The sequence below is a fragment of the Pteropus medius genome, unplaced genomic scaffold (assembly GCF_902729225.1).
Source record: "Pteropus medius unplaced genomic scaffold, Ma_sr-lr_union100, whole genome shotgun sequence".
Lineage (NCBI taxonomy): Eukaryota > Metazoa > Chordata > Mammalia > Chiroptera > Pteropodidae > Pteropus > Pteropus medius.
In genome coordinates, this window is record NW_024349800.1 from 49580220 (window position 1) to 49602847 (window position 22628).

General features: G+C 51.9%; 2 protein-coding genes across 4 annotated transcripts in view; both read right to left on the bottom strand.

Moving 5' to 3' along the window:
* On the bottom strand, positions 1 to 21539 carry CAD (carbamoyl-phosphate synthetase 2, aspartate transcarbamylase, and dihydroorotase). Its single transcript, XM_039887565.1, has 44 exons — positions 21355 to 21539; positions 20965 to 21104; positions 19039 to 19168; positions 18034 to 18176; positions 17741 to 17882; positions 17392 to 17563; positions 17002 to 17187; positions 16704 to 16816; positions 16240 to 16385; positions 15838 to 15969; positions 15456 to 15689; positions 15110 to 15331; positions 14743 to 14931; positions 14364 to 14488; positions 14059 to 14189; positions 11494 to 11606; positions 10788 to 11032; positions 10333 to 10579; positions 9894 to 9992; positions 9362 to 9586; positions 9097 to 9279; positions 8667 to 8885; positions 8244 to 8411; positions 7449 to 7631; positions 7213 to 7317; positions 6567 to 6806; positions 6243 to 6324; positions 5808 to 5974; positions 5482 to 5646; positions 5170 to 5301; positions 4751 to 4952; positions 4194 to 4384; positions 3957 to 4097; positions 3642 to 3743; positions 3129 to 3225; positions 2478 to 2522; positions 2204 to 2373; positions 2019 to 2093; positions 1325 to 1537; positions 1019 to 1144; positions 700 to 855; positions 515 to 616; positions 212 to 306; positions 1 to 103 (listed from the first exon to the last, which is right to left on the bottom strand). The coding sequence occupies exons 1-44, from the start codon at positions 21434 to 21436 to the stop codon at positions 1 to 3; spliced, it is 6678 nt and encodes a 2225-aa protein (XP_039743499.1). The 5' UTR covers positions 21437 to 21539.
* ATRAID (all-trans retinoic acid induced differentiation factor) overlaps positions 21527 to 22628 on the bottom strand; it is a 4917-nt gene continuing 3815 nt past the window's right edge. Inside the window, exons 6-7 of one of the 3 annotated variants that reach the window (XM_039887572.1) lie at positions 22366 to 22463; positions 21527 to 21795 (exon numbers count right to left, since the gene is read on the bottom strand). In XM_039887572.1, the coding sequence (XP_039743506.1) occupies positions 21760 to 21795; positions 22366 to 22463 (134 nt within the window). In that variant the 3' untranslated portion in view covers positions 21527 to 21759. The other 2 variants (XM_039887573.1, XM_039887571.1) reach the window with 2 other exon arrangements.

Sequence of the window (22628 nt, forward strand, 5' to 3'; positions counted from 1 at the left end):
CTAGAAGCGGCCCAGCACGGTGGCTAGCAGGGCCATGCGTATGTACATGCCATTCTCGGCCTGGCGGAAGTAGGCCGCTCGGGGATCCGAGTCCACTTCCACACTGCAAGGCAAGGAAAAGAGTCACCATGCAGTCCATGATGACCTATCCAAGACTGAGTGCCCTCCCACAGCCAGCCCCCGGTTATCCTCAATTTTGACTCCAGGTCACCTTATCTCATTGACGCGGGGCATGGGGTGCATCACCACCATCTTCTTCTTGGCCCGGGTCATGATGTGGGGAGTGAGGATGAACTGGCCAAAGCACTGCGAGGCAGAGAGAGGCCCCATCAGCACCTCAGAGCAGGGGTAGCTACGAGGCCACAAGCCTGGGCTCTCCCCGGGTCCCCTCCACACCCATATGACATTATCACAACTGAGGGGCCCTGGCCAAGCTCCTGGGGCCCAGCCTTCCTGGCTGAGTATGGATGCTTGGCAACTCCAGCCCTGGCTGATCCTCAGCCCTGGCACTCACAGCTTCATACTCCTGGGTAGAGCCAAAGCGTTCCTTCTGAATTCGCGTCATGTAGAGCACGTCAGTGTCGGGCAGCGCTTCCTCGATGCTCTCGAATTCCTCCTGGAGGGGGAGGCAGAGGCAGGGTGAATGCAGTGCCAGGTTCTGCCTGACTGACCCATGACCCAAGCCTCCCAGGATCTCACCTGCTTGGTGCCACGGGAAGCCACAAAGGCCCACACATCAGGTGGCATGCGCAGGCTAGGAGGCGCCACATAGCGTAGGCTGACACGGTACTGGGTGAGCAGGCAAGCCAGGGAATGTACTGTGCGTCCATGTTTCAGGTCCCCCACCATGGTGATCTAGGGGAGAAACCTGATCACCAACAGGACCCCTAGACTGAGCAGCCCCCTGTCCCATTTCGAAGCTTTCAGGCTCAGGACCAGGATGTAGGCCTTCTTGATATAGCAAGTACTTCCCAACTGCCTCCCCTGCAAACCGTCCCCAGACAGGCCACCGCCTCACCGTCATGCCATTGACAGTCCCAAGCTCCTCTCGGATGGTGAAGATGTCCAGCAGGGCCTGGGTGGGATGCTCTCCGACTCCATCCCCGGCGTTGATCACCGGCCTCCGGCAGTGCTTGGCTGCCAGCTGTGAAAATGCGAACAAGGAAGGAGAATCCTGCCTTCCGCATCTCCCTGCCTCAGTCTTGCTCTTCCTGGGTTCCCTCAACCATCTGTCCCAATCTGAGATTTGTAGTCACAGAAAATGTGAGCAGAAGGGACCTTGTGTCCCTGGGTCCCAAGGCACAGGTGCACAGGCCAGCCTCACCTCCACTGCTCCGGGCTGGGGGTGCCGAAGCACCACGACATCAGCGTAGCAGCTCATAGTCTGCACGGAATCAGCCAGGGATTCACCCTTCTGGACGGAGGATGTGGCTTCGGAGAAGCTGAGCACAGCTCCCCCCAGCCGGGCCATGGCTGCTGCAAAGGAGCTGCTGGTCCGTGTGCTCACCTCGTAGAACATGGAAGCCATCACCTTCCCCTGGCAGGAGGGCAGGATTCAGTGCGTGTGTGTGTGGTGCGTTTGTCTTGGGGAACACACAGGCTTACACGAGAGGGGTGCTGAGAGAATCCTTCTCCCCAAACCTCCCCGTGACCTGAATTTCCACCATTTGTGTCACTCTGAACTACAGGCTCTGCCTCCCAAAAGCCCTTGGTAAGAGTCTGAACAAGACATGCATTCCCTGAGAGAGAAGGAACTATCCTAGCTCTCCCCCATGAAAGCATCAGCAGACCGAGGGACCAATGAGTGGGCTTGGTGCTGGTGCTCAGGGCCTCACGAGTCAGCTGCATGCTGATGGGAGCGCAGATGTGGGCACCCAGAGCAGCAGGCTCTTCCAGAGTAGAGAAGGCTGAGTTATCATGTGTGCGGGGGGCAGTTTGGACTCGCAGGAGGGAGGGAGGCCCCTCTGACCACCTGTTGACAGGGGCTGGGACCCTTAGCCCATAGCCCTGACCCTGACCTTGAGGATATCGAGGCTCCGCTCCTTCTGCACCATCATACGCAGCATGTGTGCCACATTGAACAGGTGAGACATCTAAGAAAGATCCCAAGTCAGCGAGAAAGGCAGTGGACCCTGGAGGTCCTAGCCCCAACTTGCCAGATCCTCAAAGCTCTGGGTGTCCCCATCCTCCCTCACCCAGGCACCTGATCCTTGGTGAACTGCTGGACGGACAGGATATGTTGGCCCACTAATGAGTGCAGCAGGGGTGAGGTCTGGGGGTGCAGCAGGCCAGGGGTCCCCAAGTTCTGGGGTGACGCCTGTCTAGGTACTGGTGGTGGAGGATAGCAGGTGCCATCAAGGGTTCCCATCAGCTCTGCTGTGAGGGACGGGGCAGAAGAGGCTGGTCAGAGGGGTCCTCCTACCCAGGCCAGATCAGAGGTCCCCAAGGTGAGCATGCGTTCCAGGGGAGTCTCTCACCTGGCTCAGCTGCCTTCCGAGAAGCCTTTTCCTTTGGTTCCTCAGCTGCAAATTGGACAACAGGGCAGACGTGAGCCGCAGCTGAGGTCTGCGAAGAGCCCGTTTCCCCAGGACTCCGGATCACAGTATCTGTGTTAAACCGACTCACACCACAACAACTCTAGCAGGCGAGGGGAGGGCAGGAAGGACTAGCAGCTGTGGGGATGCACGTGTGATTTCCCACGGGGGCTGCTGAGCAGTGGTCCCCTCCCGGGGCCCTCCCAGGTGGCAAAGGGATCCTAGGGAAGGGCAACGACCAGGCTCACACCAACCGACCACCTGGATTTACCCCACGCTCTGCTGCCCCGTGGGATCCCAGCTCCCGGGCGGAAGAACACAGCTGCCCACAACAAAAAAGGGCCTGTGAGAAGCAGCTATGGGATGCCTATCTCACGCTGGGCAGACTGATTCAGCCTAGGATGAGGGGATGGCAGGAAGGACAGGTAAGTGGACAAAGATGAGGTGCCGAGAGGGGAGGGCCTGGATCGGTTTCTAGGCCACTGAGCCCCCAACCCTAGTCCGTCTGGGACCCTGGTAGGGGAGAGGAGCCCGTCCCTACGCATCTCTAAATCCAGGTGGCCAGCCCTCCACATCACAGGGCCTCTCTCTTACCTGGCAGACCTGGGTCTGAGGCTCGGTGGATTCGGGGTGGCAGGTGGAAGCGGCCATCAGGGAGACCTGGGATGCCTCGGCGGGGCCTTTCGGGTGTCTGGGGAGACATTGGCCTAGTGTTTGAAAACTACTGATTCAAGCCCTCCTCAAACTCGATCCCTCCTGAAAAGCCACGGATTCTGTTCTCCATCATCTCCCCATGGCTCTGTCCTTCACTACGCTGCTCTCAACCAGGGCAGAGACACTGGCCTCTGAGAGGTGTGTGCTAGCCCCGCGACAGGCCCCAGATACATCTCTGGTTGGGTTAATGGGCCTGCGTTTCCCACAGGTTGCCTCCTACACTGACAGTTAATTCTGTCTTGCAGTAGACAGAGAGGTAGGTGGTGGGTATTTTAACTGTCAAGTGAAGAGCCTCCTACCCTGAACCCCAATGAAAATGTTTGTGCCATCTGCATTGCACAAATTGGCTGTAACCCCCATGACCCCCGCCCCACCCCCGAGCAGTGTGTGTACCGTGGTGATCTCACTGGTGGCAGGCGCTGAGGCCGTGAGCTGGGGAACAGCCCCCTGAGGCCACTTGCGTACATCCTGTCCATAGCCTGGGGGCACCAGAACCTGCAGGCAGAAGGCAAGGGCGGGCCAGTGAGGAGGGGCAGAGCGCCAGACTGGGATCCTGAAGGAGTGGAAGCCAACAATGCCCCGGGGGACCTGTGCCCACCCACGTACAGGGCGCATGGAGGAGGGAGCGGGTAGTGCGTGGATGTGCCAGGGTGGGACGAAAATGGAGCTGAGGTCACCACTGGGACTGGGCACAGGCCACATACGTACCTGCCCGTCGATATAGGCAACCTCCCCTCGTAGGACCACACGTCGGATGGTGCCCTTCACCTTCTGCCCCTCGAAGGGTGTCCAGTGGGCCTTGGAGAAGGGCATGTGGCTGGGAATTGTCCATTCGTGCTCCAGATCCACCTACCCAGAAGTCACGGGTTATGCTATGGTAAGGCCACACGATGGAATAATCCCGAGGGCCGGAGAGTCCCCCACCCCTCTGCCCGCGCCCCATACCTCCACATAGGTGTCCTCCTGCGGGGGCAGGTGAAAGATGCGCCGAGGGCTGTGGTGCAGTCGCTGCAGCAGGTCGTCCAGACTGAGCCGGCCCTCGCTCACAGCTGTCAGCAGCAGTGGCAGCATGGTCTCGAGCCCCGGGAAGCCAGGAGGAGGCCTGGGGCTGCCCTTCTCCTCCAAGGTATGGGGGGCTGGGAGAAAGACCGTTACCCTCAGCACCAATCACCTCCATATCTGAGCGGTCACACTCACCACCAGGACTGCCACCTCACTCCCAGCCCCGATGCTGATTTTTTTCTGGGAAAATAGGGAAACAGGGACTTCTTCTGGGGCCTAGACCTTTCACCCACGTTCTCTCCTTTATAATTTTACTCATTTGCTCATTTATTTCCGTGTGCATTTATCCAGTACCTATCACAGACCAGGCACTGTACTAGAGGCCGAGGCATGACACGGATCAAGTGTCAGTCCTCACGGAGCCAGAGTCCTGGCCCAGGTTCCCTGAGCTGGGCCGTGGGCCTTGCTGTGCAGAGGAGGTGCGTGTCAGGCCCTCTCACCATGGTCTGAGGCAAAGCAGTCGATAACAGCCATGTTCTCCCACAGGGCTTCCACGTCCTGGCGGGAGCCAAGCTCAGGCCGGACCTCTCCCTTCCCTGGCCCTAGGGACTCCAGGTCATCGCGGCTCAGGAACAGATGGTGGGGCGCCACCTCACAGGTCACGGGCAGCCCCTGTGCCTTTGCGGCTTTAATCAGCAGGATCTGGGGGTAGAGTGGGGAGATCGAGAAGAGGCCTCCCCATGTGCCCTGCCCTACAAAGTCCCTGCAGCCAACATCCCTTCTTGGAAAGTTACGGGGCAGACATGCTGATGGTGCTGGCTCCAGGCTTCCCTGACCCCTGCTGCCCCGAAGGACCCCCCTGACCTCTTAGTGTTACTGAGAAAGCAACAGGGCACCAGGGCCTCTGGGGCACTCTCACCTCCTCCTTCCGTGCCACGTGACAGATGTGCACCGAGCGCTGGGTCAGCTGAGCCACCATGAGGATGGCAGCAACGCTCTGCCGCTCCGCGTGAACCACAATGGGAAGGTGGGAAGGCCACGTCTCGAAATGCTGGGGGCAGAAAGAATTTTCAGGGAGTGTGCACGCAAAGCCTTTGATTCTCTGTGCTCGTCAGAGACCAAAGCCTGCACAGGGCTCTCTTGGCTCCTCACTGCTGTGAGCCCACTCTGTGGGGTCCTCCAGCCAGGACGGACTGTCTGGCTGCCTCCTCCCACATGCCTACTCCCTTACCTCCATCCACTGGGCCACACTGTCCAGCTGCAGCTCAGAGAAGGTCTCGTTGAGGTAGAGCTTCAGCCCTGCAGCAGACCCGGCCACAGAGCCCAGGGTCCCTGCATTTTCTGACGAGGCTCCGAGGAATAAGGCAAAGTCACAGCGGGCACCAGCTTCTGCCAGCTAGAGAGGATACATATGAGACAGGACCCATTGGTACCTATGCCAGCCTGGAGCCAGCGGCCTGGGCCCCTGGGGAGGGGCAGAGGGAGCAGGGCTCATGGGGGCAGGGGACGTTAGTGGGGGTATGTGGGTCACCATGAAGCAGGAGTTCAAGGGCTCACCTTCTGAGCCAGGGCCAGAGCGGGGGCATCGATGATGGGGGGCCGGGTGTTAGGCATGGCACACACCATGGTGATGCCCCCGGCCAGGGCAGCAGCTGTGCCTGAGGCAAAGTCCTCCTTGTGTGTCCCACCCGGTTCTCGCAGGTGCACGTGAACGTCAATCAATCCTGGAAGAACACAGGGGCAGCAAAAGTAGAGGAAGAGTCAACAGACATGAAGGGCATCAGGATGTGAGTTGGGGTGGCAAGAAAATACAGGTGAGAGCTGGCAAGCCCTGGTCCGTGGATTGAGAAATAAAAGATCTCAGAGTGACAAAGATCTGGGGCCTCTACACTACGCAATCCAAGGCAGGGCGTGGGCCCCACCATACCCAGGCTCCCTACGCCTGCTGTTACCAGTGTCCCGAAGCCAGGTTCTCCCAAGAGCTGCACTTACCGGGTAGCCGCACAAGCTTCTGGGAGGTCATACAGTCAACATGTACTTTCATAGGCGGGGCTGGCCCGATCTGGCCTAGGGCCTGCAGGTGGAAACCACGGTCAGCTCTGATTTAAGGGCACCCTGGGAGTTGCAGGTGGGGACTGGGTTTCCCATAACCCGGGCTCCCACCTCTCTATACCCACCTTCTCTCTCTGCAGCCACAAAGCCTATTAGCATGGTTGCTTCGTACTGAGATTTCCCAGCCCCATGACACTCTCGCTTCTCTCTCCTCCCCCCACGAACACTTGCTGTCTCCCTCCCCCGCACCCAGGCCTCAGTTACCTCCACGAACAGTTTGGTGCACTTGATATCGATAATAAGGGGCACCGAGAAGTCAGCGGCCAGACGCCGGGTGCGGTAGCCCTTGGTGACGAAAGAAGAGAGACGCCGGCCCCCAGCCCCACGCATCGACAGGTTAATCACGAGCTCAAAGTGATTCTCAGCCAGCTGCTCCAAGATGCTTCGCTGTGGTGGGCACTCACCATCCACCGCCTCCTCAAAGTGCCAGTCCACAGCGGTTACCTGTGGCCCAAAGACAAGGTCAGAGCTGGGAGGGGAGGCGGTGCAGAAGCCCATGAGGAGAAGACTGAGGACCCACAGGGTGGGGACCAGGGCTGCCTCTATTTGCTACTGGCAGTCTACTTCTTGACAGGAAAGAGATCTAAACTCGTTTGCCAAGAACTGTGCAGTATAAGCCCCCACACACGTACATTTAGAGATGAAATTCTCAACACATGAGGATGTTAACAAGTGGCGGAGAGATTCTCAAGGATTTTTTTCTCTTTGCTTTTCTGCACATTCTACTTGCTCTACATGGACTGCACGTGATTTGTACAATGACAATAAAAGCAGAGGAAGAGAGAACTCTCTGGTGCTTTCACACCCTAGAAGGAAGGGCGGTGTGGGGCAGGTCGTGGTGCCCCTGTACCTTGACGCCGTGCTCGGTGTAGAAGTCAGCGGTGCCCAGACTGGCATAGAGGCTGTAGCCCAGGCTCTCCAGCAGCCGCACAGTTGGAAGCAGCTCACTTTTGTTCTGAACCAAGCAGGAGGAGGGTCAGGTTGTTTCTCCCATCTTCCACTTTAAGGTCGGCCCTGGCCCAGAGAGCCAAGGCCATCTGCCCCAACCCCTCTGCCCGCCTTTCCCTGGCTCCCCAGATTCAGTACCTTATAGCTGCCAATGGTCAGCAAGATGTTCTTCTTAGGGATCTTAAAGCCAGTGCTGAGCATGGCCTTGAGGTATGCCTCACAACGGCTCTCCCCAAAGCCGGCCACTTCCCCAGTGCTGGTCATTTCTACACCCAACACCACGTCAGCACCCGCCAGACGAGAGAATGAGAACTGGGGTACCTGAGGTAGCAAGATGTAAGAGAGGCTAAGGCATGAGGGGCCCTCCTCCCCTCAGCAGGAGAGGCAGCCACAGTCCCCTCTTCTTGGTCCCACCCAAACAGCGGAGTTAGCCTGCTTGGCTGCTGCTCCACGTGTGCCCTACACCCGTCAGCCAGCTGCTTCCCAAACATACTCCTGGTCTTCCCTCAGCTTCCACTCAGCTACTCCCTGGCCTTGGAACACTTCCTCAACAAGCTGTGCAAACCAAACATCCTGACCGTCCTTCAAGGCTCAATTCAAATACCACCTCTTCCCTGAAGCCCTCCCAGGCTACCCCTTTTGGAAGTGGCGTCTCTCATCTGTAAACTCCTTTAACATTTTATTATCTCTACTATGTAGTTTTATCATAGACTGTTCTATAAACATGCTGTTTTTGGACCCAACTTCTCTGTGTTCCATTACTAGAGTGTAAGCTCTTAAGAGACAAAGGCCATTTATTACCTTATGGCCCAGCAATGTCCTGCCCACAGAAGACGCTCGTGTTGACTGATATGTAATTTGTATGGTGAAGGAACTCTCTTTCACTCTGTCTCCCTGCCACTGACTGTGAACCTCAGTTTCGATCCTTCTTACCTTGACCCCCACGACACCAGAACCAGTCATGAGCCCCACTGGTTCCACTTCTTCCCCCATGATGACCCGTGTAGCCAAAGCTACTAGGTCTACACCTAGTGTCTTGGAGACGAAGGGGAAGGAGCGGGAGACACGCACGTTGCATTCAATAACTTTCAGCTGGTCGTCCTGGGGCAGAGAGAAACTAGTCAGGCCTTGTGCAGGCTGGGCTTTCTCCCCCTCACTCACCACTCTGTGGGGAATCAACCTGGGACAGGGTTCAGGGTGACTGACTGTCAGAAACCTGACAACGCTGCGGGCCCTTGCTATCACCCCTTCCCTCCAGCTTTCCGGCCTGTTCTCATGAGGGCAGGAGACAGTGCAGGGCACCCTGACACTGGGGCTGGCACAGAACGAGGAGGTGCTGCAGCCCCCTCTTCCTACCTTGGCAATGAGCTGCAGATTGAAGGGTCCCGTGACCTGCAGCTCCTGGCCCACGGCATGTACGATGGCTTTGATCCGCTCCAGGGTTTTGGCAGTGATGTCTTGTGGTGGGGTCACCAGCGTGGCATCCCCTGAATGCACGCCCGCGTTCTCCACATGCTCAGAGATGGCGATGGCTGCCACCACACCATCACAGGCCACAGCATCCACGTCGATCTCCTAGTGGGGGAGCGTGGAGTGCCATGTGATGCAGGCAAGGGACAATTTCTTCTCCTACTTGCCCCAAGATGCTCCCTTCCTCAAGCGCCCTGGTATAACACCTCCTTCCCAGCCCACTGCACCCACACACTTCTGTAGCCCCGGAGCAGGGAGTCTTCTCCAGGGCAGGGAGCCTGCCCTCAGAGACTTCTTTTGGTCTGCAGCCTCCTACCTTGGCCTCCTGGATGAACTTGGAGATGACCACAGGGTGCTCCTTGGAGACAGCTGCTGCACTGCTCAGGAAGCGCTCCAGGTCCCCGTCAGTGTAGGCCACGTTCATAGCGGCACCACTCAGCACATAGGAGGGACGCACCACGCAGGGGTACCCCACGGTCTGGCAGAACTGGCGAGCAGACTAAGGGTACGGGGAGCTTAGCTGGATTGGTCACACCCATGACATCCTCCAGCCTCCAGCTCCCCACCAGGCCCCAACTCACCTCTAGGTCACTGAGCTCCCTCCACTGAGGTTGGCTGATACCAATGGTGTCAAGAAGCCGAGAGAACTTGAAACGGTTCTCAGCTGAGTCGATGGCTTCAGGGGAGGTGCCTAGCACCCGGCACTGCTGCCGATGCAAAGCCATGGCCATGTTGTTGGGCAGCTGCCCACCCATGGAGAGGATCACGCCTTCAGGGTTCTCCAGCTCATAGATGTCCATCACCACCTACAGTGCAGGAGGAGAAACAGGTGTGGTGACACATTGGGTCAGGGACCTGAGCCTTCTGGCTCCCTGCTCTTCACACTCCACCGACTTCCACTCACATCCCACAAGTTCCAAAGAATCTTAGTTCTGCCAGCCCAAAGCCCATGACTTCACCTGGAGACACAGGATGTGAAGACAGAGGGCCTGGGGGCAGGGGGGTGCTGCCCGGAATGTCTGTGGTTCACAGTCAAATCCCTAGGCGGTTCTCAAGTCAAGTCCCACTTGACCTTGGCCACCCAGGCTAACAGACAGGCTTCATCCCTCTCACCTCAAAAGAGATCTCATCAAAGTAGAGCCGGTCACACATGTCATAGTCGGTGCTGACTGTCTCTGGGTTGTAGTTCACCATGATGGTCTTATACCCCATCTGTGAGAGGGAGGGGACTGATATTATCAATTAGGTGGTAGGAAGAGCATGGAGAAGCTAAGCCAAAGCCTCTACTTTAGAGAGCATCACCTCAGCTTTGGGAGTAGGGCCAGCACTGTAGATACTGGAGAAGTAGACATCAAGTGTTGGAGAGGAGGCACATGCCTTGTGTGGGACACAAGATGGCCTAAGGGAGCTCCCCCCACTCAACCCACAGTGCTACAAGAGAGGAAAGGAGTAACAGGTAACAGAAAATGCCAGGGTTAAGTGTGGGTAGAAGGTAATCGTTGGAGCTGAATAGAGCAGCAGAGAAAACGGTACGAAAGACTAGCTCCTGGACCTTTCGGAGCTGCTGGATGCAGCCCACGGCACACCAGTCAAACTCAACGCTGGAGCCGATACGATAGACGCCAGAGCCAAGGACCAGGACATGAGGCGTTCGAAAGGTGAGGTCATGGGTGGTGCCCCAGTATGTCAGGTACAAGTAATTTGTCTGCGCCGGCCACTCAGCTGCAACGGTGTCAATCTGTTTCACTGCTGGGCAGATCCCCAGTTCCTGACGCAGCTTGCGAACAGCCAGTTCTGTGCTAGAGAAGGGGCAGAAACATAGGCCCTGGGAGTGGGGTACAGACTGAGCATAGAGGGGAGATTCCAGAGGAAAATAAAATTCCCCAGAGGTGAAGGTCAGAGGCTCTGAAGCTCCCCACTCTCCCCACCCTTCCGAGGGCCCCTTGCTGGTACAAAGGTTCCCTGCCCTGCACTTCTCAGCCGGAGGTCCTCACAGCTATTTCTCACCTCAGAACTGCAAGGGCAATCTGCTTGTCTGAGAAGCCAAGGCACTTGGCCTGGTGCAGCAGGTATGGGGGCAAAGGCTGTCCACGGTGCTGCTCCAGCAGCTGGGCGTGCGCGACGATGCGCTTCATTCGGTGCAGGAACCAGCGGTCGATGCGCGTGAGTTCATACAGGCGCTCCACCGAGTAGCCAGCCCGCAGAGCAGCTGCCACCACAAAGATCCGCTTGTCCGTTGGAGTCTCCAACTCCTGATAAGGAGAGGGCAGGCTAATGGATACGGAAGGAGTGTGCAGAGGTAGGAAGCAGGAGAGTGTTAAACATCACGTTCCCAATCCACTGTCAGCACCTCAAAAAGCCCAAGAGCACGAGTGCCATCATCTTAGGAAAGGAAGCTGCAGACCACAGCAGAGGCTCTGCAGTCACAAAAACCTGTACACAAATCCTGGCTCTGCCTCTTAGTTCCTGTGAGACTTTGAGCAAGTTCTATAACCTATATAAGCGTCAGTTTCTTCACCTATAAAAACAAGTCTAATAATCCGTCCCTGTATGATTGTAAATATGACATCACAAAATTCACAGCAAAGTGATAACACAGCAAATATCCAATAGAGCTTGCTGTTGCTATTACAGGTGACATGCTCAGGGGCTGGGGACAGAGGGCAGCAGGGTTCATTTTAGGTATATTGCCGAGGGGACGGGGGCCACTTACCACATCGCTGACTGGCTTTACTGTGTGATCAAAGCCCACACAATTCTCATCCACCATGCGCAGAGCTTTCTGGAAGGCCTCCTCAAAAGAACGTCCAATGCCCATGACTTCACCTGGAGACAAAGGATGTAAACACTGGGTCTTGAGGGCAGCAGGAATGCTCATGGTTTACAGTCAAATGTCCCAGAGGTTCTCAAGACGCATGGTGGTAGGAGTTATGGTGTTTCATTATTAAATCTTTAATTTTCAGCTCTTCTCCCTATGATTTTCAGGTTTTGTTAGTGAATATAGAATTAAAATGCCTAAAATGGGTATGTGAATATTGGAACATGTTACAGTTTATCACAGTGGCCCAGCCACTGATAGTTATCCACTTAGTTTGCTTTATTCATATTGTGAGGACACCATCTGGAATCTGCCTCATCCCTTAAAACTTTTATCAAAAAGTCTGGATAATGGGAAGATGATACCATTACTCCTTGAATCCACCTAGAGCTAATCGCATTTATAACTATCACTTTATAATACTTCTTCCTGGACTTTTTTCCCAGGTATATTTTATATGTGATTATAGTACACATACAACTTCCACCCTGCTACTCTCTTTGTAAGCATCTTCTCACATTACCAGCAGTTTAATTTCTGTATGATTTACCAGAATTTAACTGCTCACTTACTGAAAGACATGTAGCTTTGAAGTGTTCATCATTCTAAGTAAGGCTGTGATGTGTTCTGTGCTTTGGATTATCTTTTTTTACAGGGCGAGGGGATTATCTTTAGTATAAATTTCCAGAAGTACAGGGGCAATAGGTTCTGACCTTCGTAAGCATTAATTGCTTTACAGAAGTGTGTTTTACGATTCAAAGAATAGGTTTAACCAATCTTCTAAGAAGTATGTATGATCATTTTAAACAATTTTTGCTAATAAGCAAAAATGTTATCTCATTTAACTAGATTTCTATTTACTGATACGAGGAATCCCAACCCCGTTTGGTTACTAATTTCCTCTTCTGTAAAGTTTTGTTTATGTCCTTTGACAATTTCTCCTAGGGTTTTCAAGTATTTCTTATCGACTGTATTTTTCTGTTTACAATCCTAATATTTCTTCAAAAAAATTTAAAACACCAAGATGTTAATAGTGTTAAGGAAATAGATTATGAGTGTTTTGTTTAATTCCTTCATAATGTGGTTACATTACATAAGTTTTTATTTTGGGTAAAAGAAAAACTCAACATACTATTACTTGCATGCCCAGGAAAATTCTGGAATCATATATATGATTAAATTAATAAGATTATATATATTGTCTTTGTGTGACAAGATTATAAGTGATTATTATTATTATTATTACAGGTGACTAATGATTATTCATTAGTTAAACTATCTTTTCTATTTCTTGATGATGCATATATCTTAACTTATATAATAAAAGTTACAAAAAGTTACTAAAGATCACATTCCAAAAATACTTGAATATATGTTAAAACTGAGATGTCTTATCTAGGAACCAATCTTTGATTGTTCTATTGCCAATCCATTTCTTCTAGCCACAATTTAATTATGGCTTCGTTCCCATGTTTTCATATAATTTTCATATAACAGGAATTCATCTCCAGAAGGAACAACTTGGCAGTCTTATAAGATTTCTAAAAATTCTGAAATAAAATCTGAGCTTAGACTTACTTGTTTAAAGGCTACTATTGCTCTTAATGAAACAAAATGTTTTAGAGAACAGTCTGAGGCAATTAAAAAGGACACTGTAAGGGAGCATATGAACGCAATTCCAGCACACTCCACCACTGCGTGGAGACCGACTGCTGTGCCCATTCAGTGTTCACTACTTACTTTCCTTGTTTTTATGAAAGAGGTCTCTGAAATTCTGCTGATCTTACATATTGCTTTAAAAAAAAATTCATTAGTGACAATGGCAGAAAGTGCTCAGAGACAAGGATATGCTAAGAATGGCTGCCATGGTGCTGGCTTGGATTTAGAAGGGTTCACAGGAAAATAGTAGTCATTGTTTCTCCCAAACATCAGTATTTAAACTAGCACAGAAAACAAACCATCACTGTCACTGACAGTTTAAGGGCAGCCCTGGGCAAAATGCCATGAAATGCTGTGGGCAGAGTTTCACAGAACTGGTGTCACTGTAAGAGAGGAACAGCAGCAACCAGGTCTAGTTTTCGGCTCTTGGCCCTGCCCTCTACTTGGCCACAACACTTTCCTTTTGCAGGCACCTCAGCAACTCAATGGTATGAGACAGATGAGATTGTCTGGTGGCTATCACTGCATCCCAGAGCTTCTGACATGCCATCTGGGAGTGGAGGTGGCATGTGTATTCTGTCATGGAATTCCAGATGCCTTTAATCCCCACCCCTAATAAGGACTATATCTTAGTCTGAAATGTCCCTATTAGCACTGAGAAACTATGTTCCAAGGAGCTGCTAAGATAGGAGCTGAAAGGCCGTGCCGGCGAACTAACTCTATGATATTCTAGATTCTTGGGAAAAGTGGGACCCCGTGGGGTGATCTGGGGAGGGTTCTCCTGGGGTGTGTCTCTCTCACCAACACTCTTCATGCAGCTTCCGATCTTTGTGCTGACGCGGAGGAACTTGCTGAGGTCCCAGCGAGGAATCTTCACCACACAATAATCCAGGCTGGGTTCAAAGGCTGCTGTTCCCCCTGTCACCGAATTCCTGGAAGACAGCAGGTGGGGATGCCAAAAGGACAGAGTGGGAGACATAAAGGGTGAGATTCCAGATAGCTCTCTCCATTCCCACATATCCAGGCTAATATCCTTTTCCTACTCCATGAATGTTTTCTTCAGCTCCCCACCCTCTTACCTCCCTGATCTCTCCCCCACCTTGTACCTGAGCTCAGGCAGAGGGATGCCCAAAGCCAGTTTGGCTGCCACATAGGCCAGGGGATAGCCTGTGGCCTTACTGGCCAGGGCGGAGCTACGCGAGAGCCTGGCATTCACCTCGATGATGTAATACTGCAAAGAGAGAGAACAGAGAGTCACTGAGTAACTGGCCTAGAAGGCTCATCTAAGAGAAATCTCAGAAAGGCAAGAAAATAAAGCCCTCTCCAAAGGGATGCACAGCAAATGTCCGCCCCCGCCCACCAGCCCACCACCACCAAAGACAATCTCGGCTTCTACTCCAGTGTTTGCAGGGCCAAAAGGCCTCTTAGCCTTGAGGCTTCAAAATTCTATAGAAGAAATATCGGCTCCAGGACCTAGAGTCTCACCTGTTCAGACTCAGGGTTCAGGGCATACTGTACATTGCATTCCCCAACGATGCCAAGGTGCTGGGTCACCTTGATGGCCGTCTGCCGCAGTAGCTGGTACTCCCTGTCATTCAGTGTCTGGCTTGGAGCCACCACTATAGACTCACCAGTGTGGATGCCCAGTGGGTCCAAGTTCTCCATGTTACACACCTGGGAAGGGAGGGTCTCATGGAGGTGACTGCCGAAGGGAGTCAGGAGGCTATAGCTCAGGGTTGTGTTGCCTCTGGGTCTGAAGGACACTGAACCCTCAAAGATCTCAGCCCTGGCCTCTGCTTTTACAAGAGCTCATACTGCCTAACACTACTCCCGCCCTGCCTCTATCACTTACCGTGACACAGTTGCCATAGGCGTCTCTCACCACCTCATACTCGATCTCCTTCCATCCCTTCAGGGACTTGTCTACCAGCACTTGGCTGGTATGGGCAAAAGCTGGGGCCACCAGAGCAGAGAGCTCCTCCCTGTTAGATGCAAAGCCGGAGCCCAGGCCGCCCAGGGCAAAGGCTGCACGCACCAGCACAGGGTACCCCAGTCGCTCAGCGGCTGCCTGGGCCTGTAGTGAGCAGAAGAGATGAACAAACAGGTCAGGCCTTGACTGCCTGCTGAGCAGAGGGTCCTGGGCCCAGAGAAAATAAGATATGAACACCATTCGACCTCCCCGCAACCACCCCGCGAACCTGTTCAAGGGAATTTGCTGCTTCACTGGGGGCTACGTGCTCTCCGATCTCTGCCATCATGGAGGCAAAGGCACGTCGGTCCTCAGTCAGCTCAATGGTCTCCACAGGTGTGCCCAGGACCCGGACACCATACCGCGCTAGCACTCCAGCCTTGGTCAGCTCCACACCACAGTTCAGAGCTGTCTGGCCTCCAAAAGTCAGCAACACACCATCCGGGCGCTCATTACGGATCACCTGAGGGAGGAGAGAGGCATAATAGGCATCAGGACCCTGGGTCAGGGGATGGATCAAAGAGGTTTAGAAACCCAGGGCGACCATGGGACCCTCCCCCCACCCACCCACACAGGTCCCCTTCCTCAGCCCCGCCTCAGCCCCATCGTACCTGGGTTACATAATGAGGTGTTATGGGGAGGAAGTACACCTTGTCAGCCAGCCCCTGGGAGGTCTGCACCGTGGCAATGTTGGGGTTGATGAGCAATGTCTGGATGTTCTCCTCCTTCAGGGCCTTGATCGCCTAGGTGGACAAGGACGGCCTGTCGGCGTCAACTGTAGAAGCAAGGCTGTGGAGTCCCCGGCGGGCATTTCTCTTCCTCTTCTTTCCTCTCTGTACTCTTAGTCCCTAACAACCAACTTCTACTCCTTAGCACCTCACCTTGCTGCACATTCCCTAGATCTCCTTGTTCATTTCCTCCCTATGACCAGTTCATGCCTCAGCCCTTCTCTTGAAGACTTCGGCCATTCCTGAGGGTCACGCACCCAGAGGCGCAGGATGGACACGACTTACCTGAGAGCCTGAGTAGTCAAACTCCCCAGCCTGGCCAATGGAGAGGCCCCCTGAGCCCAGAATCAGAACCTTCCGTGGTGGTGGAAGCCCAGAGCCTGGGCTGGGAGTCCCAGGTGGACAGAGGCGCTCAACCAGCCGTTCTCGAACTGTGGAGGCAAAGAAAGTCATAAGCTATTAGAGCTGAATGAGACCGCAGAGATCATCTGTATTAACCCTCTCACTTTACAGAAGAATCTAGAATGTCATGTCTCTAATGAGTGGCAGAGTCAGGATCAGAACCCAAGACTCATGACTCAGGAGTTCCTTTCAACAGAAGCATAAACGAACCATCTTGGCTTGGTTGCCCTTCCGCCCCGCCTCCTTAACCTCTCAAGCATATGTTTCCTGGGGCATGTGAGTCTTATGCCCATCCTGGAGCCAGCCCTGTTCTTGGTTTTACAACTCAGTTCTACTCAGGTGCTTACCTGTTTGGCCCTCAGGGTTCTCAGCTGTGACATCTTTTACAGTTTCCAGAAAGATATCAAAAAGAAGCTCCATGTCTGAAGGGCCAGCGTGGTGCTCTGGGTGAAACTGGACACTGTTGAAGAGATTAGGTCATGAAACCTGTCATCAGCACTGGCCTGGGCACTGGCAGCCTCAGAGGTGGGTAGCGGGATAGATGATTGGGGCCCACTATTATGCTTTACTTCTTGGATCTCCAAGTCCCAGGGGGCTTCAAAGCTGTGCACATCCAGTCACTCTGCCAGAATCATCCAGGCTCACCTGAAGAAGGGCAGGCTGTCATGTACAATGCCTTCATTGGAATGATCATTGGCGTTGGTGAAGAGAGGAAACCAGCCTGCTGGCAGTGAGTCTGTTTCCACAGCAAATCCGTGATTCTGGGATGTCAGAAAGCAGCGCCCAGAGCCCACCAGCAAGCATGGCTGGTTATGGCCTCGGTTCCCATATCTAAAGATAGAAGCAGCTGAGTCACAGGCCCCTTTCACCTGCCCCCTTCACCAATGACCCAAACCAAGCTCTTATTGAATCTAGGATTTTCACCAGCCCCCACTCTTGTTTCAATACTAATAAACACCAACTCTCTTCCCATTCCCAAGACTCCCCAACCCTCATGTCAGTAGTGTGGACCCTTCTTCTCCCCATAAGTCCCACCTCATCTTGTAAGTCTTGGCCCCAATGGCTAAGGCCAACAGCTGGTGTCCCAGGCAGATCCCAAAGACAGGCCGGGGATTAGGCTCAGATAAGACACGGTTCAGTGAGGATATTACACTCGGATATGAGGCAGGGTCACCAGGGCCATTACTCAGGAAGAGACCCTCATATTCTGGAGTGGGCGGAAAAGATGACATCAAAACCAGTATTCAACTAGAGACACACTTGCAGCCCTTACCGTTAGACTGAAGCCCTAATCTCCATTGTCTTCCCTACAACTCGTGTTGTAGGGACAGATCTCCCACCCATGCCGTCTGTCTGTGGTCACGTACAGACCCCAGCTACTCACCCCGGCTGTCCAACGCATGGTCCCACGGTACCACAGTGACCTCGGCCCCACGCTGGCACAAGCATCGGATCTGATTATACTTGAGGCCACAGTCCAAAGCAAGGATCCGAGGGGTACCCCCTGCATTGACTACCCATGGAGCCTGAGGAACAAAGGACAACAGTTAGTGGCTGTGATTAATAGGTACAGATATGCGCACACCTGCCCCCAGTTCTGAGGCCTCTTCTACTTCTCCCTCGAGTGTATGGTGACTGTACTACAGCTTGCAGCACTCTCCCACTCTGCCTCTGTACCTTAATGGAGACCTCTGGCACCAGGGGGCGGGCATTGGGGTCTAAGAATGGCAGGGATGCAGGATCTGTCCCATCTGGAACCAGCTTTCCCAGCAGAGATCCTTGCTCTCGCAACTTCTTAGTCAGCTCTCGAGTGTCCACTCCTGTCAAAAGAGCACACTCTGAAGAGATCACACTCCCCTAACACAGTCATGCATGAGACTTCCAGGAGCACTTCCATTCCAGACCCCCGTGTCACACACAGCTGTTCTATAGGCATCAAAATCCTAGGCCATCCTGATGGAAGTACACTACTATCAAGGATTCTTGCCAGAAATATCACAGATGAACTGCACCATGACTCTAGATCTGTTTACAGGAAAAGAACACCCTTAATGACACTATAGGAATGTAGTCAACAAAATGCAGACTCTGGGATACTCCAAAGAAAAACGGACCTGTTTTTGTCAAATAGGTTACAAGGCCCATAGATTAAAAAGACATATCAACCAAATGTGATGTATGGATCTTTAGATCCAGATTCAAATAAACAAACAGTAAAAATAGGTAATTGGAAAAACTTTAAACCTTACCTGGATATTTAATGATATTAAGAAATTTTTGTTAATTTTTTTAAAGATATGATAATGTTGTTATGGTCATGTTTTAAAAAGGATTCCTTTCTCATAGATATCGTACTACTTATGGGTGAAATGACACAATGTCTGAATTTTGCTTCAAAATAATCTGGGATTATAGCAGTGGTAATGAAATAAATTTAGCCCTAAGTTGATAACTATAGAAGTTGGGAGTTTATTATACTATTCTCTTTTTTTGTATGTTTGAAATTTTCCATGTCAGCAAGAGCTAAGTTCCTTGCCTGAGACCCCAGTCGAAACCTTTCAAATAAGATACATTCCATCATACACTTGGACTCGAGTCTCAATAGTGCACAGAGATCTGCTCTTGACTCTTTCCACCCAGGCACCTGTGCTCTGCCCAAACACCCTTGTGCTTGCACCGTACCTTGCAGGCCAGGTATGCCATGCTGCTGCATCCACTCGTGCAGGGTGCGGATGGTGCTCCAGTGGCTGGGCGTGGGGCAGCACTCTCCCACTACCAATCCTGCCACATGGATCCCCGAGGATTCAAACCACTGTCGATGGAAGGAGATCATGAGAAGCCCGCATGCCTCCCTATGTAGTCTATTCCCATTGTCCGGCATAGACCTATACTTTGGCTACACTGAATGACCTGTCATTCCTTAAACACACTAAGCACCTCATGCTTTTGCCCTTTACAAGCAATGCCATCTCCCATATAAAACACTGAACACATGGGCCCAGGATGCCTGATTAATCATTAAAAATGACATTCGCCTTCTTTTTCCTTTATCCAAAACTGAGATCGCAAATCCCCTCTTCTGTGAAGTCACCCCAACTTACCCACTGCAGCTTGTGCCTCTTCCTTACACAGCTCACCTAAACTCATTTCCATTGTTCTTGCTATTTATGTGGTAATATGAATGTGTTTATGTGTCTTCCTCAGACAACTATGAACTCCTCAAGAACAAGGTAACCAAACATTGAGTGCTGGGGGAGGGGTAGTGACCATGAAAAAAGACAAGGTCCCTGTGTCACATGTTAATTTGCTACTTAGGGAGCATGAAAATTAATAAGGTAACATGTAAATAAACAAGATCATAATTACAGAGTGTGGTAAAAGCAGTGTAAGACAAGTAGGTACACAATTCTTTACTAAATAAAAAGTTTAATAATACTAGGCATGATTATACCCTTCCCTTCACAGAGGATTATCATAAAAAAAAGATAACACAAATTTGTTACCCAGCAGATAAACATTTAATAACTAAAAAGAAAAACAGGTAATTTATGTAGGAGGGAGTGGCCTATTTAAATCATATCTGCTTAGTGGTGGAGGATTTAAAGCAAGATGGATATTGAAACTGTTCTTTAGGGATCTGAAGATTAGTGTGGCAGAACCCTCTGTGGCCAGGAGGACTAGTCTGCAGATGGACAAATCTGTGTACAATGCATGTGGCACAAAAGCATCCATGGTAGTCTGGTGGCTCTCTAGGATGCCTTGCTCATCTTGGTTCTGTCAGAGCCTCAATTTTGCAGTTTTATAAAATCAATTTTGTGTGTTTACAGTTGACAAAGCTGAATACTGACGTGTTAACCAAGATACTGCATTAAAAACTAGAATGTGGTGTATTTATAGGTTTGTGATGAAGAATGGTCCTTTCCAGGAATAACAAGTGTGTCCCTTATCTAGAGGTCCCTTTCCCAAGTGTCAGGGTGATTGGGAAGGCAAGTTAAGAATTAAAGGCTCAGTAAGCCTGGATTAAGACAAAACAAGTTTGAGAAATACTGCACCTAGGCTATAATGATTTCTTCTATTAACTTGTGTTGATTTATTTTATTACTTGAACTCTCAGAGTGCAACTTAGTTTTCAAATTCCAGAGGAGGAGGGATAGGGGAAACCTCATTTTGGGAATAAAATGAGTTTTCTTGTCTAGAAGTAAGAACTCTACTGAAAAGTGGTAGAAAATGAATCAAGGTAAGGAAAGTTAGGTTTAGAAGATGATAATCAACTTCACTGGTTTGGTAGGTGAACTGGGAAGGGTGTCCCACTGTCACTGGAAATGTTGTGACCCCAGTTTCTAGTCCCTTTCCCACTAATCTTAAAGCATTACTCCAATCACAGGGCTCTGCTGCTAAAAAATCTTCACTGGTTCCTCACCAGAGCCCAGACTCTGGCTTGGCCTTCAGCACTGTGCCTCTTAACAAGCCTTGCACAGTACCTGTTTTATCGCTTTGGTGAGGACGTTCGTTCACTTCAGGATGCCTACCAGAATGTCAGTGTCTTCACTAACAATTAATAATTACTGATTTGAAAAGGATGGTAGAGAAAGCATTGGGTGTGGCTACCTTACTGAGACCGAACTCATCCACTTCATCTGCGGGGATGCCATAGTTGCCGATCAGAGGATATGTCAGCACTAAGATCTGTGCTTTGTAGGAAGGATCAGTGAGGGCCTCGGGGTAGCCGACCATGCCGGTTTGAAATACTGCAAGAAAGAGGCAGGACTCAGGCTCAGGTAGGGCATCCTTTGGAACACTGACCGGCGCGCGGTGAGAACGCCCCAGAAGAGGTTGCCTTGACGGTGAGGGATCAAAGGGCCTGGGCTGGGTGTATGGGAGCCGAATGGGAGGGAGGGGGTGTGCCAGCGGGAAAATGGCGGGGTTTGGGCAGGGCAGGCTGGGCAAAGAGGGGCAGCAGAGTGGGATGAGGTCGGCAGCCGGCCCGGGCTTGCTTACCCACTTCGCCGGCAGTCGACACAGCGGCCCCAAACGGCTGGCCCCGCAGGACCGACCCATCTTCCAACACCAGGGTCGCCATGGGAACGCAGCTCAGAGACGTGGGCAAGCAGAGAAGCTGGAAGCCCAAGTTTCCGCCTATGCTGGAACCACGTGAGAACTGTGCGCCCAAACTCGGCCCACGTGGCTAATAACCGCGCGGGTGCTGGAACAAGCGCACCCGGCGGAAAAGGATGGGAGGCTGCAGACTGCGGCGGCGCGGGCCGCAGACGGCGTGAGGGGCGGGGCCGACACGTAAGGGGCGGGGCCAAGGCGGCGCGGGGGTTGGAGGACCCTGTCTATGCCACGCAAGGCCAGGGGAAACCTGAAAAGAAAGCGGACTTCCCCAAAGCGGTCCTTCCCACCCTAACCAAGAAACACACAAAGCCAGGGCGCCTTTCCCTAAAAGAAAAAAAAAAAAGTTTATTATAGTTAACAGCACAAATGGGAACTGGTACTAGTCCTTTTCTGGACTGGAGTGACGCTCGGCATTGTGCAATTTTCCATCTTCCAATGGCGGCCTCAGCCTTGAGGACGACCCGCTGTCCAATCCGCCTAGGAATCAAATATCCCTGGCTGAGCTAAGATAGATCAGGATATTTAGGTCAGTAGGAAGACCTATTTGGTTCACGAAGCCTTGGCTTTTCGGCGTTGGGTCCCCCAAAGCAAGATGGATATGGATAATGTGGTGGATCCCAGAATCCCGAAGAACATAAGCAGCGGGAACGAGCCCTGTGAATAAAAGACCGAAAAAAAAAAAAGAAAAAGAAAAAGAAAACAAAAAAGTAACACCAAGGGCTACATCCTAACATCCAGTTCTTTCCTGGTATACCTATCCCCTCGTCCAGAGCAATTCTCTCAGTTTCCTTCTCTAGGTGATTTGCATCAGCTCCTGGTCTTACCGCTCTTCTTTCTGAGAGGTTCTTGCTCTATAGATTTCTCTTATACCTAACTAAAGGCCTAATTCCTTACCTGGCGCATACACTTGTAGCCATGGAAGCCATCGGCACAAACACACAGCAAGAGACCTGGACCATCAGGCACACAAGATCCATTCTCAGGACATATTTCTGGAAGCCAGAGAAAAACAGAACATCACTGGACCTCCTTAGGTATATTTCTCAAATATCTGCTTCAACTTTAGATTCTCTCAATTATTTCTAGGTCAAAGTTAGAGAAAGAAGACTACTGATAATTAGAACGTCGTCATCATCATCATCATCATCATCAATTTT